This window comes from Trachypithecus francoisi, unplaced genomic scaffold (assembly GCF_009764315.1).
Source record: "Trachypithecus francoisi isolate TF-2019V2 unplaced genomic scaffold, Tfra_2.0 Lachesis_group4, whole genome shotgun sequence".
NCBI classification, from domain to species: domain Eukaryota; kingdom Metazoa; phylum Chordata; class Mammalia; order Primates; family Cercopithecidae; genus Trachypithecus; species Trachypithecus francoisi.
Window position 1 is genome coordinate 68,041,652 of NW_022681469.1, and position 19,697 is coordinate 68,061,348.

The following is a 19,697-nucleotide window of genomic DNA, read 5'->3' on the forward strand; positions in this document are numbered from 1 at the left end:
TCTTTAAAGACGACGTGGATGAATACTGGCTGTTGTAACTGCCCAGTTGGTGCATCTCGGATGCCAGGAGCCCGTCCAGTGCTGATCTCTTTCTTTTGCCCTTCCTTCCCGCCCCTCCAGTCTGAGGGATATAGAGGACCTCACAGTCACGAGGTCGCGACAGTCCGCGCCGTCGTGGAGACAAGCTGGACGCAGAGAGAGAACTACATTTCCCAGCTGACTCTCCTGCGCGCGCCCCTGCCTGCGCGCGGGGGGCGAGTGCACCGGGCGCTCGCTCCATGCCGAGCGCTTGTCGCCGGCCCGAGCCTTTGCCAGGGGATGAGGTGGGAGGCGCTAGAAACCACTTAGCTACAGCCAACCGCCTAATGCAGCACTCGCTCGCTCCCCCCGCCAGCGGAAGCGCCCGCGGAGCACAATGCAGCACTAAGCCGCGGTACAGGCTGCAGCGCCACGGCCGCCGCAGCACCGGCTGGGGCTGGGAGGAGGTGGCCGTGGGGACCCCAGGGGCGCGGAGCGAGGGAAACGGACTCGGCGGCCGCGGCATGAGGAGCTGAGCCTTTCGGGCGAGGCGGGCTGACGGCAGCACCATGCAGGCGGCCGTGGCTGTGTCCGTGCCCTTCTTGCTGCTCTGCGCCCTGGGGACATGCCCCCCGGCGCGCTGCGGCCAGGCAGGTAAGTTAACCGCCCTCTGTGCCTTCGGGCCATACTATTTCCCGGGAATCTTTGGAGCCCTTAGGCATGTTGAAAAGGGGGCATTCCCATTTCCCGAGTGCGCGGGGAGATTTTTTTCTTTCTTTATTTTTTTTAATTCGGGAGGGTGGTGAGAAGTGAAGCAAAAATATATGTGTGGGGGCGCGCAGATGCACTAGAAGCCTTGGGTCAAAGCCTGTTTTTCTCCTTCTGAAGAGGAATGGGGAGAATGGGAAAGGGGTGCCTTGCTTCTGGGCCCCGCTCCTGGATGCTCTCGGATGAACTGGTCCAAGGCTCTCCGGCTGGTGTCTCTGCGTCCTTCGCAGATGGGTTCCGAGAGGGAGGGGGAGGTGGGGATTTTCGTAGGGGAGACGTAGGACCGCAGGATGGAGGAGTGCGGGTCAGAGTCATTATTTTCGCCTTTTCTCTCCATTCCCTCCTTTCCCCCTTCCTGCCTGGAGGAGACGCCTCATTGATGGAGCTAGAGAAGAGGAAGGAAAACCGCTTCCTGGAGCGCCAGAGCATCGTGCCGCTGCGCCTCATCTACCGCTCGGGCGGTGAAGACGAAACTCGGCACGATGCGCTCGACACGCGGGTACGGGGCGACCCCGGCGGCCGGCAGGTGAGAGGCTCGGTCCGGGAGGTGGTCCTCCGCGCCGCCTGGCCCACCCGAGACCCCAGGATTGCTCTCGGTTGCCCTGGAGACCCCATGTCTTCTTGGGTGAAATGAGCTCAGTCCCGATGCGAGTCATGCATGGCGCTCCCTGTGCAAAAAAGAAGGGGAAAAGGGTACAAAAAATAACCAAAATAACCACAGGCCGAGAGCTTTGCCCGAGGCGAGTTTGTGCGGGGTGCCTTCAGCAGTGCGGTGACCTGAGAGAAGGGGCGGAGAGCCCTCTGACATCTGTCAAGCAAAAGCCAGGCGTGCATAGGGAGAAGGGAGGTAGTATTTGGGCAGGGTTTGAATCATCATTGTTGTTCTTTTACTCCTCAAAGAGACTTCGTAAGTGATTTAACCCAAGATTGACACTGTAAGAAGAAATTGGAAAAAAACAAGGCTAGACGTTCTTAAGAAACCCAAACTGTAAAAGCAAGCTGAACTTTAAGGTTCTATTCGCTCACCAGAGATATGCCCATTCACCTCTACCTTCTAGAAAAGGTGTCCTCCTCGCACTTTCTTTATTGGTAGCAGTTCTCTTGATTTAATTAGGGCTGTGCTGTTCGTTGAGCATTTATAAATTATGTTTTTAAAAATCTAGTTTTATCACTGTATCTGTGTTTAAATCAAGATCACACATTCACAGATATGCCTGAAAATTATTGTGAATTTATTGACAAATTTAAGTAAATACTTCTGGGTCTGTGTATTTTTTTCATTTCTTTTTTTTGTTGTTGTTGAGACGGAGTCTCGCTCTGTCGCCCAGGCTGGAGCGCAGTGGCCGGATCTCAGCTCACTGCAAGCTCCGCCTCCCGGGTTTACGCCATTCTCCTGCCTCAGCCTCCCGAGTAGCTGGGACTACAGGCGCCCGCCACCTCGCCCGGCTAGTTTTTTTTTTTTTTGTATTTTTTAGTAGAGACGGGGTTTCACCATGTTAGCCAGGATGGTCTCGATCTCCTGACCTCGTGATCCGCCCGTCTCGGCCTCCCAAAGTGCTGGGATTACAGGCTTGAGCCACCGCGCCCGGCCTGTGTATTTTTTTCATTTCTACACATCAGCTTATCAGGCAGTTCCACCCACCTGTAAGTACATATTAAGATAGGACTTGTTCGTGTACTTGAAAATTTTTGTAAACTTGACTGAAGGAAGGGCAAGCCAAACCTTTTCATATGTATACATATATTCATCAGTGCTTTAAGACGTATCTTGATGATGTGATAATTATACTAACTTATCTGTATGTGTGAAATAAGTAAAAATAGAAAATATTATTTAAATCTATATTTGTAGCCAAATAGTTGGTACTGTTAAAATTGTTAATAGAAGGTGGGAAATTAACTTAAAGGGCTACATAATATGCATCAAAGATTATTTTAGTAGAAAATCCCAATATTTTAAGCTTTTAATGAAGGATTCTTGTATGTGAATTAATGTTTGGTAAATGCCTATTTTCCTTTTCCATTTTGACTTGTTTCAATGGTAAAACTGAAGACGCAGGGGCCATAGTTTCCCTATGTCATCATATTTTTCAATCAATTAAGATTATTTCTGTGGAAGAATATTTTCACACCCATTTGCAACCTTTTATTATAAAAAATTTCAAACACACAAAAGAGTAGGATAAGTCAATGAACCCCCAGCCCCAACAATTAGCAACTCATGGCCAATCTTGTTTTGTCTATACCCTATTTTTTTTTTTTCTATTTTCTTTCCCTCCCTGTATTGTATTGAAGCAAATCATATCATTTCATTCATAAAAATTATAGGAATGTACCACTAAATGGTAAGGGTTCTTTTAAAAATGCAACCATGTTATTGTATTTTCAAAAATTAAGAATAATTTCTTACTACTATCAAATATCCTGTTTTTCAGATTTCCAGTTCTCGTAAATATATATGTATATATATGTATGCATGTGTGTGAATGTTTATATGTGTGTGTTGTGTATATATATGTATGTGTGTATATATATATAGAGAGAGTATATATTTAGAGTATATATTTAAGTTGTCTGGACCAGGACCCAGATAATGTTTGTAGATTGCAATTAGTTTATTTATTTATTTTTTGTGACAGGGTCTCACTCTGTCACCCAGACGGGAGTGCAGTGGTGTGATTATGGCTCACAGCAGCCTTGACCTCTTGGGCCCAAGTGATCCTTCCACCTCAGCTTCCTGAGTAGCTTGGATTACAGGCGTGTGCCACCTTATCTGGCTAATTAAAATGTTTTGTGTGTGTAAAGATGGGATGTCACCATGTTGCACAGGCTGGCCTTGAATTCCTGGGCTCAAACCATCTGCCGGCCTTGGCCTCCCAAAGTGCTGGGATTACAGGTGTGAGTTGTGGGGCCTGGCCTGTTTTTTTGTTTTCTAAAAAGTCTTTTAATGTATGGTTTTTTTCCCCTCAATTTCTTTTTTTTCCCCTTGCAGTTTTTTTCAGTAAAGACATGGAGGCTTTCATCTTGTAGAGTTTCTCAGAGTCAAGATTTTGCTGTTGTAACCAGTACTTTAAAACAATTGACAAAGACTTTCTAGGAGAAGAAGAGAGACTGAGGGAAATAGAGATACAGAAAAATAAAATGACAGGATTGAACCTGGAAACTCACAGAATCTCTGACTCATGCTGGAAATGTCTTTGGGTACCTCTTGCCTTTTCTGTGTTGGTGAAAGACCACCACTTTTGAAGAGTGGAAGAGGTCAGTCCTCCTTTTCTTCCCATTTATGGAGCACCACTTATGTAGTTTTTTGATTCACAGGACTCTTGACGTGGGGTGGAAGCTGTCTTGGGTTCATAGAGCTTCTACTTTCTATAGCAATAAACCTCACAATAGAGAAGAATGACTGGTTTTTGGTGAAGTATGAATGAATTGGTAGGATTTAGGTTTAACAGTAGGAATAGATTATTAATTCAAGTTAGAAATGAAAGCGATGATACCATCTTACAGTAATTATTACAAAACGTTATCCTAGTGCCTAGCACATAGTAAGGTAGACATAGTACATGTTGATGTCTGTATCACCTGGGAGCCACTGCAGTTTATCATGCTGCTTCAACTACAGGTGGAAATCATTGACAACTAGGACCAGATCTGACAGACTCGTAAAGACCTATTTATCTTAAGCCAACTTTTCCTACAGTTAGGAAACAGAGGAGTTTTCTTGCACAATTGGCATTTCTAGTTTCTCTAAGATCAATCATTGGATCGAAAAGCATAAGTTGATTTTTTATGGTCCTTGTTATTTCTCTAATACTTAAATAGATCTAATTTATGGCATTTTAATTTTAGAACCCCATAGATTTTTTTTTTTTTTTTTTTTTTTTTTTTTTTGAGATGGACTCTTGCTCTGTCACCCGGGCTGAAGTGCAGAGGCATGATCTCAGCTCACTGCAACCTCTACCTCTTGGATTCAAGTGATACTCCTATCTCATCCTTCTGAATAGCTGGGATGACAGGCGCCCACCACCATGCCCAGCTAATTTTTGTATTCTTAGTAGAGACAGAGTTTCACCATTTTGGCCAGGCTGGTCTAGAACTCCTGACCTCAGGTGATCCTCCCACCTCGGCCACCCAAAGTGCTGGGATTATAGGCATGAGCCACCATGCCTAGCCACCCATAGATATTTTTATCAACTTCCTTTCTACTTTATAAGTAAAATCAGGGTGATTTTCTGTGAACTCAAAAAGCTTATATACATTTGTTGATTTGTTTCTTTAAAAGACCTTTATTTATTTATTTATTTTATTTTTTTCTTTTGAGATGGAGTCTCTCTGTTGCCCAGGCTGGAGTGCAGTGGCACAATCTCGGCTCACTGCAAGGTCCACCTCCTTGGTTCAAGCGATTCTCCTGCCTCAGCCTCCCAAGTAGCTGGGACTACGGGCACGTGCCACCACACCTGGCTAATTTTTTTGTATTTTTAGTAGAGACAGGGGTTCACAGTGTTAGCCAGGATGGTCTCGATCTCCTGACCTTGTGATCTGCCCACTTTGGCCTCCCAAAGTGCTGGGATTACAGGCGTGAGCCACCACGCCTGGCCTAAAAGGCATTTATTTACTTGTGTTCCTACTCTGTACTAATTTTTATGCAAGACTGTGGGCATTTAGAGATAAAAGACACAGTTTTGCTTTTAAGGAATTCTTAAAGATGTGGAAGATGAATGGGTGACTAAACAATTATACTTTGCCTTGTGATTTTCTGGAGGTGATCACAGAGGCTGGTGGAGGCAGAAAAGGCTAGTACTTAACCCAGGTGAGCAGTCAGGGTGGGCTCTCCGGGGAAGCCGTGTTTGGAGGGTGAGTTTGGAATTGCTACATTAAAAGGAAGGGTGAGCATATCCAACCAAAGAGGCAGTAAGTACATAGGTACATGGGAATCAGGATATGTTTTTGTTAATTGCAAATAGTAAAGAATTCAGGGACAGATAAGATAAAACAGGAAAGCAAAGAGTAGATGCTGCGGCACTTTCGTGACTTGCTGAGGAATTTGGGATTTGTCCTGAAGGCAGTCACAGGATTTCAGTTAGGAGAGGTAACTGACCAGATTCATGTTATTGTCAGATAATCCTAATTGTTAAAATGAATATTTTTAATTTCAAAGAGCACGTGACTGTAGCTGTGTACCTTAGTTCACTGGTAAATGTTCACATAATCTTTAAGATTCGTAAGTACTTAGTAAATATACTGAAAATAACTGTATAAATGAGTTAATATTTATAATGTGCTTAGAACAATGCTGGGCATAGAGTAAGCACTATATGAGTCTTTGTTAAATAACATTAACCCCCTCAGGCTGCTTGAGTACTATTTAGATATTTTATGACATCACTTGAATGCAAAATGGTGCCTTAACTACCTGAGTTTAACATAGTCCCAGAAGTATGTTACAAATTACTCAATTTATATTTAACTAAGTGGAATCAAATAGTGGTAGAGATAGAAGAGATCTTATAGGTTATTTAACCTAATTCAGGAATTACTTTTCACTTGTTAAGAGAAAGCCATTGGCTGGGTGCGGTGGCCCATGCCTGTAATCCCAGCACTTTGGGAGGCCGAGGTAGGTGGGTCATTTGAGGTCAGGATTCGAGACCAGCCTGGCCAATATGGTGAAACCCCACCTCTACTAAGAGTACAAAAATTAGCCCAGTGTGGTGATGGGCACCTATAGTCCCAAGGCTGAGGCACGAGAATCGCTTGAACCCGGGAGGCGGAGGTTCCAGTGAGCAGAGATGGTGCCACTGCACTCCAGCCTGGGTGACAGAGCAAGTCTTCATCTCAAAAAAAAAAAAAAAAAAGAAAATCAAGCCATTCACCAAGATGGATATGCTGATTACCCTGATCTGATCAGTATGCCCTGTATGCATCAAAACATCACTATGCACCCCATAAATATGTACAGTTGTTATATTTCCATTTTTTTAAAAGGTTAAAAATATGGAAATAGCAATGTATTGCTTAATGTTTCAGAAAGCTTGCAAGAACTACAATGATATAAACCATCTTAATTTTACTCTTAATGTGTCCTTGTTTCAATTTTCATCCCTAAATTGGGACAGAAAAATTTTGGAAGAAATTTTCATTGTAGTTCTGTTTAAATGCTGACAATTTGATTTGTTTTAAATAGTAATTCTGTTGATACAAGTACATATTGTAAATGATTTCTTTACTGTATGGTTACTTGAATGCATATACTTTATTTTTATCACAAGTGGGAAGATCAGCCCACTACTGAAAGCTTATTATGCCACAAAGTCCTAGAAATGGTAGTCAAAGTAATTATATTTGATTGTGGGTAGCCTTGCTATCTTCAAAGTTGTTTACCTAGTCTAAAGTAATTTCATTCCTGGAAAATAGCATTCAGCCCTAGAATATTCAAAATATTAAGAGTCTTTCTTCTGTCTTGAAATTATTTGTGCTGACAGAATTGTATGTTTGCAGGTAAAAGGATACAACTTATACTTTTACCTGGACTTCTCTGTAGGCAAGATATCACCCACTGAATCTTACTGATGGTTTGATACTACTCATTGTTTGATACACATAATTGCTATTTTTTGGATAAACACCTTAATGATTCTTTTTTAGTCAACTAAGCATCACAGATTTACATCAAGGATAAGTTATTTTGTGGTTTATTTTGTTGTGTTTTCACCCCATACATTTTTAATACTTTGTTTTTTACCCAGTGATTATATATTTCTACAAGGAGCAAAATTTCTTTTTGTTGGAAGCCTTTGTGGTCAGTGGATAGATGGGCTACTTTTTTTCCTCTGGCTCTTTCCCTAGGAAGTGTTATAGCTTCCCAAGTAGTCAAGTGCCAAGGACATAGATCTACAGTTTGTCATAGTTTTGATAATGAGTAGCAAATGGGAAGAATGCAAGAAGGCAGCAAGATGGCAAGCCGTAGGTGTGCTCCATTTTTATTGATGTACTTATACATAATGCCTGTGCATGGATGAGCTGTACTTTACATTGTACTGTTTCCTTGAGGAGCACTGAGTCAGCTTGATGGTTGATTGTCTGCAGTACTGCTTCCCTGGCGGAAAATGGCTCCTAGGAATTACAACATTGGAAGTATTTTGCAAGGGTAGCACAAACATCTTGTTTTTTGTTTGTTTGTTTGTTTTAATATGCATTTGTTAAGTAAGTGGCTCAATATTGATAAGGTTTTGCCACCAATCAGAACTTTGTTCTACTGCTATAAATAGGAGACATTTCACAATGAATTTTTATTCTCCTACCAACCATCTTCTTTTCCAATTAAATAGTAAAAAAAGTAAAATTCAGAATTGTGGGAGTTTCCCTTAGTCTTGTTTTTATGCTATGAAATTCCAATTTGTATGTGTATGTATTTTTGGTATCTTTAAAATTCTATCTAATGAGGTTATGGCGCACAGAAAGAATCAGTCTTTCATCACTTCTGTACAGCTACACATAGGAAACTAACTATGAATGACTCTAAGAGCTTATAGGTTGATAAAAAGTGTTCCTAGTTTTATTTGCTTTCTCATATTGCAAAGAATGCCAAGAGTTCTGCTGTCATTTTTAACAAATAGAATACCCTAGAAGAACATGGAGAGGCCTGCTTTTTTCTCACAACACACTGAGAACAGGAATCTGTAAGGTCAGTAGTATTCCCTAACTCCAGTGGGGCTAATTAGATAGGGTCACATTTATCATTAAGTAGCATGGATAAGTCCCAAAGGGAAAGAAGATAGATGTTCATAAAAGTGAGGCTGGGGGATGGAGCAGAAGAAAAGGTAGATAGTCCTTGAGGGGAATGGTGAGAAGGTGGCAGGAAAAGAAAATGATAAAAAGAGAAAAATACTTTTAATAGTGTCACTATATATGTTATATACTAAAATAGTTAAATATATGGTAACTTACATGGCTATCTTTTATGTGCCAAATACTTGATGTACATTAATTAATTGCATCCTCACAGAAATCACGTGTGACAGTAATACTTATCTGTAAAGTCACAAAGCTGATAGGGGATTTGAACCTAGGTATTTCAGCTCCACTGCACTGCCTATGTGCTTAACCACTACACTAAACTGGTCTTATGGAAGGGGGCCACCGACAATTCTTTAGATGCCATTCAGTGTCGCTGGAGTCAGATTTCTTACATTTACCCCGTTGGAACTATATATGACTTTCAGTGCCTGAAAAATATATATATATACATTTTAAAGTTAGACAATAGTGAAGAAGCTTGCAGAGCACAACAGGAATGTTTCATTTTTATTATCTTAAAAATGAAAATGGAATTTTTGAGGATATCTGACATTTAAATGGTGAAAAACACCTCTTGAAGGACGTGTCCTGTTTGTAGATATGTACACTGTCTTTTACACTTGTTCATTGTAAATCACATATTAGTATTCAGCATCAACACCAAAATTGTATATGCTTTTTTGTGGTCAGAGTTTCATAGGTGAAAACATTAATTGCTAAGCAGGGATCCATATTCATATATTTTTCTCCAAAAGAAAAGATACAAAGTATGTTTTATGGCTTCATAGAACTAGTAGTACTAGAGTCCCAAATGTGATATCATTCAGGTAAAAGAGATACGTAATCAATAATAACAAAAAATGATAGCTTCTGAGAACATGTAGTTGAATGTGTTTACTTTGATAATAAAAGTGCTAACAAGCAAACATTGGGGGAAAGAGTTGAAAAAATAAGGATTAGTATTTATTAACTTAAATAAGTATAAACATTTATAAGTATAAATATATAATATGTACAAAATATAAATAATATATAACTTTTTTTTGCCATGTGCCAGGCATTGTATTGAGTGATTTACATGCATTATCTCTCATTATGAGGTAGATACTGTTATACCCATTTGAAGATGAGGAAACTGAAGTTAATTAACTGCCTAAGGTTATACAGGTAATAAGTGGTAGAAGTGGGAAAAGGATTCTCAAAATGTTAGACATCAACATAAAATCATCTTTTATAATCTTTACTACTTATTTGACATGTAGCTTCCCATTTATCTCCATATTGGAACGTACCTAACATTATTTCTTTAAGATACTCTTGGTCTTAGCTGGGTGCAGTGGCTCACGCCTATAATCCTAGCACTTTGGGAGGCTGAGGCGGGCGGATCACGAGGTCAGGAGATTGAGACCATCTTGGCTAACATGGTGAAACCCCGTCTCTACTAAAAATACAAAAAAATTAGCCGGGCAAGGTGGCGGGTGCCTATAGTCCCAGCTACTCGGGAGGCTGAGGCCAGAGAATGGCATGAACCCAGGAGGCAGAGTTTGCAGTGAGCCGAGATTGTGCCTCTGCACTCCAGCCTGGGTGACAAAGCGAGACTCCGTCTCAAAAAAAAAAAAAAAAAAAAAGATATTCTTGGTCTTGCCCAGGTCTCCTCCCTAGCTAATTTGCAGTTATTTTACATATAATTAAAATAGAATACTACATGCTATATTTTAAAAAATAGAAATATTTTATATGAAAAATGATTTTAGACTTCTGGCTATCCTTTACTTTTGATTTTTATCATTAGAGTTCCTTTTAAAATAGAAGTTTGTTTTGTTTCCCCCAGAACAGACTGTTCTCTGTAACTTGATTTTGAAAATAAAATTGAAAATGTACCATGATCCAGAAATATCAGCAGTTCTAACTGGAAAGAGAAAGAATAAAGAACGTAAATCATTCTCCCCTACCCCTAAATATGCTTGTTATTTGCGTTGAAGAGATTTTCAGAATCATGTATCAGCAAGGTTAAATGAACATTTTTCTTCTCCTTTTTAAAAGTTAATTTTGTACTAGTGGATTTTAGCACTTAGCAATAATTGCCCTTTTGTTGCGTTTTTTTGTCCCAAGTAAAGATCGTTAGATAACTCTTTGAGGATGAGAAATCGATGGTGCTTTTCTGCAGATAGGCCTTGAGAGCTGACATTTTGCAAGTGGTTTTAAAATTTCCTAGCTGAGGCAGAACTCCCGGTTGGGTTTTGTGAGACCACTTATTCTGCTTCATACTGCCCCATGTCTCTAGCTTTTAACTCTAGTTGGTCAATTTCTACTCTGCTTTTTCTTTCTTTTTTTTCCCCAATTTGCCTTTTAAGTAGGTTTGTTTCGGAGGAATTGCCTTCATTTCCTCCACTAGTGAGGTTAGGGGATTTGAACCTAGACACTTCAAGGTTAGGATGCGGTTAGGGTGTTGGGGGTCAGGCTGTTACACACAATTTGCTGGTACACACAATTTGGTCATAGCTCAAGCTTCTTTCTCTGTATGGTTTATCTTTCTTTGGATTAAACAGCAAGATGCTACAGAAGGAGCTGCCACTTGACAGAACCTGGTTCTGCAGATTTCTTTGATTTCCCTAGTGGATTTTTAAAGCCTTTGGGAAATCCTGTTAGCGTTCTGTTGAGGAAACCAGCTGTGGCTCCTCAGCAGTCCTAAGTGGCAGTTGAGGTTACACATAGCTTGGTGGTATTAATCTAACACAGGCTGGAGAGGGAGCAAGGCAAGCAGTTACCTGAGGAATGATCTGGGATCATCAGATATGGTCAGGAACAGGCTGTAGGTAAAAGAATGGTGGCAGGTGAGGCTCAGGGAAATCAGAGAGCAAATTATCAAGGAAGATACTAGGCTGGTCAGGTCAGTATCCTTCTGGCTCAACTAGAAAGAGCTACCTGAAAGAGTCTAAAGCACTTTGTGAGTTTCTGGCTCCACTCTTGATCTGGGTCTTAGGTCTTTAAAGGGAAACTTGTGGTAGTTTTTTTTTGTTTGTTTGTTTTGTTTTGTTTTGTTTTGTTTTAGTCAGTCTTGTTCTCATCCACACATGAGCTTTAAGTGTTTGGTGTCTCCTCCTTCCTTCTTCTTCCTTCCTATTCTTTGTGTGTGTGTGTTTTTTTCTTTTCTTTTCTTTTCTTTTTTTTTTTTTTATTATTCCTCCTCTTTCTTTCCCTTCTTGTCTTTCACCTCTTTCTTCTTCTTCTTGGTTGGTTGGTCTTTGTAAAGTTCTGCAGGCTAGTGAGAGAGTGCTTTAAGGGGCTCTACGCTTCTCCCCAGTTTACAGTTTAGACTTTAGACACTGTGCCTCACATGGATCAGGAGATGAGACCCAGTTAAATACTGATTTCCTAATTTATGCAGGAGTTTTTGATACTCTGAAAATCAGTTTGTACAAAATGAGCAACATCTTACTTTGAATAGCATGTGGTCTGTGTTAAATAAATATGTGTTGTGTAAATGAAGAGTCTCTAAGTTAGACTTTGGAAAATTTGTTGTTACTGAGATGGATAATTTTGGTGTCATTGTTTGCCATAGATTGTGAATTTTCAAGGTTGGTATTAGCTGCAGCTTAAAAATACTTAGGAAGGCTTTCATGTGCCTTCCAGAAAAACTTGAAGTAAGTGTTTAATAAGGATGGGATTTTGAAAAACAGATATATTTATAAATTTACCAGTATGCTGAAGAACGAAGCCAATTATTTCTTAGGAAGAACTTTATTGACTTTGACAGAAACTTTAACATCATCAAAGGTGATGAAAGTTTTGGATATATATTGAGTAACGGACTGCTGGATTGAATGGTAGTTCTGTTGCAAGTTCTTTGAGAAATTTCCAAATTGCTTTCCACAGTGGCTGAATAAGTTCATTCCCACCAAGAGTGTATAAGTGTTCCCTTTTCTTCTTAGCCTCATCAGCATCTTTTTTTTTTTTGACTTTTTAATAATAGCCATTCTGACTGATGTGAGATGGTATCTCATTGTGGTTTTGATTTGCATTTCTCTGATAATTAATGGTGTTGAGCATTTTTTTTTTCTTGTTGGCTGCTTGTATGTCTGCTTTTGAGGAGTGTCTATGTCTTTTGCCCGTGTTTTAATGGGATTATTTATTTTTTGCTTGTTGAATTAAGTTCCTTATAGATTCTGTATATTACACTTTTGTTGGATGCATCGTTTGCTAATATTTTGTTGAATTCTGTAAGTTATCTTTTTACTCTGTTGAGTTTCTTTTGCTGTGCAGAAACGCTTGAGTTTAATTATGTCCTACTTGACAATTTTGTTTTTGTTGCAGTTGCTTTGAGGACTTGGTCATAAATTCTTTCTCAAGGCTGACTTCTGGAATGGTGTTCTCTAAATATTCTTCTAAGATTCTTATAGTTTGAAGCATCTTGAGTTAATTTTTATATACAGTGAAAGTTAGGAATCCGGTTTCATTATTCTGCATGTAACTAGCCAGCTATCCCACCACTGTTTATTGAAGAGAGAGTTCTTTCCCCATGGCTTATTTTTGTCCACTTTGTTGAAGATCAGATGGCTGGAGGTATGCAGCTTTGTTTCTGGGCTCTCCATTCTGTTCCACTGGTCTATGTAAATAGCCAAAAGAAAATAAATCATGCTACCAAAAAGACACATGCACTTGTGTTCATTGCACTATTCACAATAGCAAAGTTGGGGAATCAACCTAGGTGCTCATTCGCGGTGGACTGGATAAAGAAAATGTGGTACATAACATACCATGGAATACTATGCAGCATTAAAAAGAATGGTATTATATCCTTTGCAGCCACGTGGCTGGAGACCATTATATTAAATGAATTAATACAGGAACAGAAAACCAAATACTATATATTCTCACTTATAAGTGAGAGCTGAACATTGGATACTCATGGACGTCAAAATGGCAATGGCAGACACTGGGGACTAATAGAGAGGAAGGGAAGGAGAGGGGCAAGGGTTGAAAAACTAACTGCTGGGTACTATGCTCAGCATCTGCATGATAGGGTCATTCATATACCAAATCCCAGCATCACTCAATATACCAGTCTAATAAACCTGCACATGTATCCCTTGAGTCTAAAATAAAAGTTGAAATTATAAAAAAAGATTATGCAAGTTTTGATTCAGGACTACAAAAATGTTCTCACTTTTTATGATCCTGTATAGCTGGTTTAGCTGTAAATAGTACATAGCTTTTTTTCTGAATTATTTCCTCGTGAAAGTACCGTCTAACTTGGACAGATGTTGATTGATAAGAAGATAGGGGAAATTTAAGACGTGTTCATTGCTTTCACCAAAGGTGAAGCCATTCTGGCTGGGTAACTGACTAGAGGTAAGACTATTTCAAACCACACTGTATAACAGTTTTCGCTGACTCTCAGAATCCTCTAAGGTTAAAAAAAAAAAAAAAAAAACAGGTGGTGGGGGGAGGATATTGGTGCCAAGATACTAAGAATTTTCACTTAATTTAATTTCTGAGACAAGTTTAGCATGGTGTTCTTATAGTTCTTAATGATATTGAATAGACAACGTTCTCTCATAGTTAATGAGGGAAAATTACTATTTATTCATAACCAATTTAATATGAAATCTACTTGTGGTCTCTGATTAGTGTTTTGGGCATTTTCTTAAGTGTTTTGATTATGAAATGATGAACTTTGCAGCTATTGTAGGGTTATGGAATAAAAATTATTTTTAATTTAATTGCACACAATAGCATGGAATGAAGGCATGGACCCTCATCTTCATTTGTGCTTCTTTCCATCATTGAGCACAGACAGAGCCTTGTACATAACAAGTGCTCAAAAAGCAAACGTTGACTGAATGAAAGTGTTGGTGCCATGACTTATAGAGGCCCTGTTTCTTCATTAGTGCGCCCATACCCCCATCGTTACGTCAGGTTTTCCCTGGACAATTGTTTCTTTTCTTTTTTCTTGGTCTCTTTCCGCATCCCTCAGTATAGGCTCTGTCCCTTTCCTGCAGCCTCTTTCCATTCTCCTGTGTACATAACCTTGCTCTGTTCTCATTCGATATGACCCTTGGTTTATTTTGTATTTACCCCCACCCTATTTCTGTCAAGCGTCTCTTTCTTTTTCTTAGCAACTGAAGTAAAAACAAGTCTCTGAAAGGTTATTTACATTCAGTGTTGGGAGCCATCCCTGTAGCACATTGCTGGACTTAACTTATTTTGGGATTTAGAAAATGTGTTATAATTCAACATGCTTTTCATTTTACTACTTACTTGTAAACCTGTATTTTGTGAGGTTTTTCTTTTTTTCCATTCGTTTCTGTTGTGCCCCTTGAATCACTCTTCATTCATTCTCCTCTGTGGATGTGGATTTTAGTGTCCCTTCTGCCCCTTATTGCTGGAATAATCTCCTTCCTAAAATCATTTTCTTCATTGCTCATAATCCCCTGGATTTAAGCTTTAAATTATATGCTTAGTTTACCCTCTACATTTGCTGATCATGTCACTTCTCAGAGTCTTGGCAGTAATCCATTGCTACAGGATAGTGATCCATTGCTACATTGCTACAGGATTCATATTCAGTATAAAGGAATGACCAGACATTTTTATAGGTATCCTAAAAGCAAAACTTGCCTCATAGGCTTTGCATAAAGTTGTGCATGCTTTATATGTCCATTAAGGAGGGGATTGGGGTGCTGATAACTTGTGTGTTAGTAGAAGGTGTTCTTATGAAACAGATTGTAATGTTGGGCTTGCAACTCGTTATTCATATTCACTATTGTTTGTGCACTGCTTAGCACTGTGCCTGACACACAGTTGGTGCTCAGTACATATTTACGGTCTACTTTTGTTTCAATTTTCTGTCACCAAAAATGCAGGAAAAAAGTTCTGTGACCATTTGTTAGTGATTTTATGTACTTTTCAGATAGTTCCAAGAGTTAAAATATTTATTTTCTCTGGATTATTTAATGCTTTGCTTGGGATGGCGTGCAGAGGATCGTGGACATCATTCTACTTTTAGGGCTAAAGCCCTGAATTCTTTCTTCCTTTTCCTGCACGTATACTCCTCCTGGCCCAGCAGAGCCGCCTGTGTTAGTATGCCCGGGCTCTCATGGTGAATGTTTGAATTGAAATAGCTGTCCCTCTTGCTTCAAATCTGAGACAGGATTTATTAGGAAAGGCAAGGCCTATTAGGAAAGGCAGGGCCATGATGACGAGGAGGAGGGAGACAGCCGAAGAAAATGACAGGAACTTGGACAATGATTGGCATACTGACATTCTACCACATAAAGTCGCCTTGCTGTCTTGAGGCCACTATAATCACTGTGACAAAATCATTCATGTCAGTTATAGCCCTGTGTCTCCCAACAAAAATAAACTCGAGCTATTTAACCTTTTTGTGTGATTTTATTCACCAGACTTTGTCATTCGCTGCCTGGAGGTGCATTTCCTTTAAGACAATGATGTATGTCTTCTGAGAGAGTGACATCTAGTATTTCTGATGGATTTGAATTCATGTGGCATATTCAGCCAAGGATTTCCCTTATTATTTATTTTTGGGGTTTGATTTTTTTAAGCTATGTTTTTGAACTAAGGACAATATCCTCTTTTTTTCCCCTATAGCTAAGCCCCAGATATTTTGTCTAAAAATAAAAAAAATTTTTCTAGTTTTTATCTTACTTTTATGGACTAACAACTTAATCTAAAATATTCATATTATTTAATATGGATTAATTATGTTAATATAAATTTGTATGTAAATATAAAATATAGATAATAAAATATACACGTTTAAACATCTATTATATAAATTAATTATAACATTGATTAATATGTTAATATAAAATATTTATATTATTTCATAACTTTTTTATTTCTTCGGAGTGGATGTTACCCATACTCCATGAAATCTTCATGCCTCTAAAAGATCTTCATGTACTGGTTTAAATCAGAAAAATATACCAGTAGAGAACAGGCACGTTAGTATAATTAGCTTCTAGAATTTATATCTCAGTGTAGATGGAGGCTCTGAAAGTAGCTTTAAGACCAGATGAAAAAGTGAGGACTTGTGGTGGAGAGGCAGCCCCACATTAAAAGATAAAGATCAAATACAGCTGTTGTGACTTTAGCTAACCTAATGTAATCCCAGGAACAAAATAATTCCTATCTTACGTACATGTATTTTTATAAGAGGTTTATAAGAGTTTAATTCGCACAGTATAGAATTCACCCATTTAAAAATGGTATACAATTATCACCACTGTCAATTTTGAAACATTTTCATCACTTCAAAAAGAAACCTCATGCCCATTTTCCCTACTGCCTCCCACCTTCAGCCTGGGCAACCACTGATCTGCTTTCTGTCTCTACAGATTTACTTACTCTGGAGCTTTCATATAAATGGAATCATACACTATCCAGTCTTTCGTGACTGGCTTTTTTCACTTATCATAATGTTTTCCAGTTTTATTCATGTTGTAGCATGTATCAGTATTTCATTCCTGAATAATATTTCATTATGAATCCATTCATTTTGATGGACATTTGAGTTGTTTCCATTCTTTGGCTATTTAAAATAATGGTGCTGTGAACATGTGTGTAAAAAGTTCTTGTGTGGACATGTGGAAACACATACACATAAGTATCATAAAAAATACTTATCCTTATTACATTCAGTGGTATATGTTTCATTCTGTTCTGTTCTATTTCATTTTCTTTAAAACTCTGGCAATGGTGCACTCAAGTGATTTCAGAGTCCTTTCTATGATCTTACCCACAACTTTAAAAACTACCCTACAGGATTGCTCACAGGTAAGCTCAGTACCTGTGAGGCAGCCCTTTCTTTAGACATCTCTGACTAAAAAGGTTTTAGAAAGTTGAATCAAGATGTGCCTCCTTGTATGTTCTGTCTGTTACTTTTTGTTTCTTGTAGTTTTCCTGGCAATAATATTAGGGACATCTGGATGGTTGTGCTGCTTATCTCTTAGCTGTTATATGGTATAAGTGAAATTGACCACGTGAGGGTGCTTGTAAAAATTTCTTCAGTTTGTTTAACATAAAAAGCTTAAGTTTTGAAATAATTCAAACATACAAAATGGTAGATAGAATAATGTAACGGACACTCTTGTACTCACCACCCAGAATGAACAAAATTTAGTGTTTGTTTGTTTTGCAAGAAATAAACATTATAGATTCAGTTGATGCTCTCTTGCTATTGTGTTTTCCCCTTCCTTCTCAGAGGAAATCATTATCTTGCAATTAGTGTGCATCCTTTCCATCTTTGTTTTCTTTTCTCTGGGATTACAGGCGTGAACCACCGCGCCTGGCCGACTTTAAAGTTTTTAACAATATTATGGATATGAAATGGTATCTAGTTATTTTACTTTCCATTTTCCTGATGACTGATGAAATAGAGCACCTTTGGTGATCTATATTTCCTCTTCTGACTGGCCTATTATACGTTCGCCATTTTTCAATTGGAATTTTTGTCTTTTTCTTGTCGATTTTTGGCATTTAAAAATATTCTGGATTATTCTCTATTATCTATATAGCAAATATTTATTTTTTAGTTTATGGCTTATTTTTCATTCTTCTCATGGTATATTTGGTTTAACAGATTTAAATTTTTTATTTTATTCATATAGATCCTTTTCTTAATGATTCTTGGTCTGTCTGTGTATTACTTTATCACTGTGGAATTTACTGTAGTTTTAGAATATCTTAATTTTTCACAAAATAAATCTCAAATTTAGTTTTCTTTTTAAAAAAGCATTATAGAAACATGATTAAATGTTAAAGGACCTAGAATTAGACTCCATGGATTTACAGCCCACCTCTGCCACTAGCTCACTGTGTGAACTTGGCAAACACTTAACTTCTCTAATCCTGGGTTTTTACACCAATAAAATGTGAATAAGAATAGTACCCAGTTCATATGTTGTGAGGATTAAAAAAGATAATATACATAAAGCTGTAGCTGGGCATTTGGCATATAGTAAGAGCTCAATAAATGTTAGCTCCTATTTTTTTTAGCTCCTATAATTATCTTTTCTTGGTATAAAACTGATACTCAATGTCTTATATATGCAAATCACTGGATTTCTCTGTTTTTGTAAGAGCTGTGATTTGTATCAAATGCTCCAGGATAGTAGAACAATTTGCTCTCTGGTGCTAGTTCTGGATCTAGCGTTGGTCTCACCAGACCTATGTTTTGGTGTTTCCAAAAACATAGCTACCAGATTAGAGGACAAGATGCTCCATTTTAATAGTCTGTTTTAATTTCCTTTTTAAAAAACATGTTTTGCCTGAAATACTTCAATATGCAAATCAAAAGGAACAGACAGGTGATCTGGAAGAAAGGGCTTCTAAAATTTTATAGATGGTAGCGTTTATTATAAAAAGTTGAGTCTTCTGTGAAAATTAAGATTGCTTTGCATTTAAAATATATTTATGGCAACAATACTGATTTTAATATAGTTTTTAAAACAATAGTTTATTGACATATTCATATACCATAGAATTCACTCTTAGAATATACAATTCAGTGTTTTTTAATATAGTTTTAAATAAAAGTTTGTCATTCTGAATTCATTGTTTCTTCCTTTCTGTTTGGACTCTTCTCTTTTTATTATTGTACTGTTTTTGGTACCATTGTAGAGTAGTTGTAATCTTAAAATTTTCAGCTTCTTATTAATCTGGGCCCAGCATTAGATGTAGCCTTCAGATCAGTGGATAGAACTGAAGAACTTCCATGTTCTTGCAGTGGATTCCCATATTTAATAAATATTTTAATACTTATCAATCAACCATGTGTTTCTGAATTTCTAACAGTTTTAAACAAACAGTCTTTCCAAAATCTGTTATTCTGAAGTTAGTTGTGTTATTTCTCTTTTTCAAGAAATAATTAAGTTAGAAGAAGTCCATATGCTTTCATTTTAAGCATTTAAGCATCATATGTTCACTGATGAAAGTGTTCAGGAAGAAAAGAGCTCCAAGTGCAAATAGTATTGTTGCTGCTGGTGGTAGTGGTGTGTGTGTGTGTGTGGTGTGTGTGTGTGTAGAGTATTCGTGGGACATCTCATCTCCATAAGGTCACTGGGTCACTCTTAGTCCTTACATTTCACTTGATG

The 19,697-nt window shown here is 38.3% G+C and overlaps 1 protein-coding gene across 10 annotated transcripts in view; it reads left to right on the plus strand.

Annotated features, from left to right (window-relative positions):
- Positions 1-264: 264 nt before the first annotated feature.
- Positions 265-19,697, plus strand: part of ADAM22 (ADAM metallopeptidase domain 22) — a 255,535-nt gene continuing 236,102 nt past the window's right edge. For 7 of the 10 annotated variants that reach the window (XM_033194589.1, XM_033194595.1, XM_033194592.1 and 4 more), the window contains exons 1-2: positions 265-672; positions 1,152-1,312. In XM_033194589.1, the coding sequence (XP_033050480.1) occupies positions 588-672; positions 1,152-1,312 (246 nt within the window). In that variant the 5' untranslated portion in view covers positions 265-587. Of the gene's footprint in view, positions 673-814; positions 1,313-19,697 lie in introns of those variants that run through there. The other 3 variants (XM_033194586.1, XM_033194587.1, XM_033194588.1) reach the window with 1 other exon arrangement.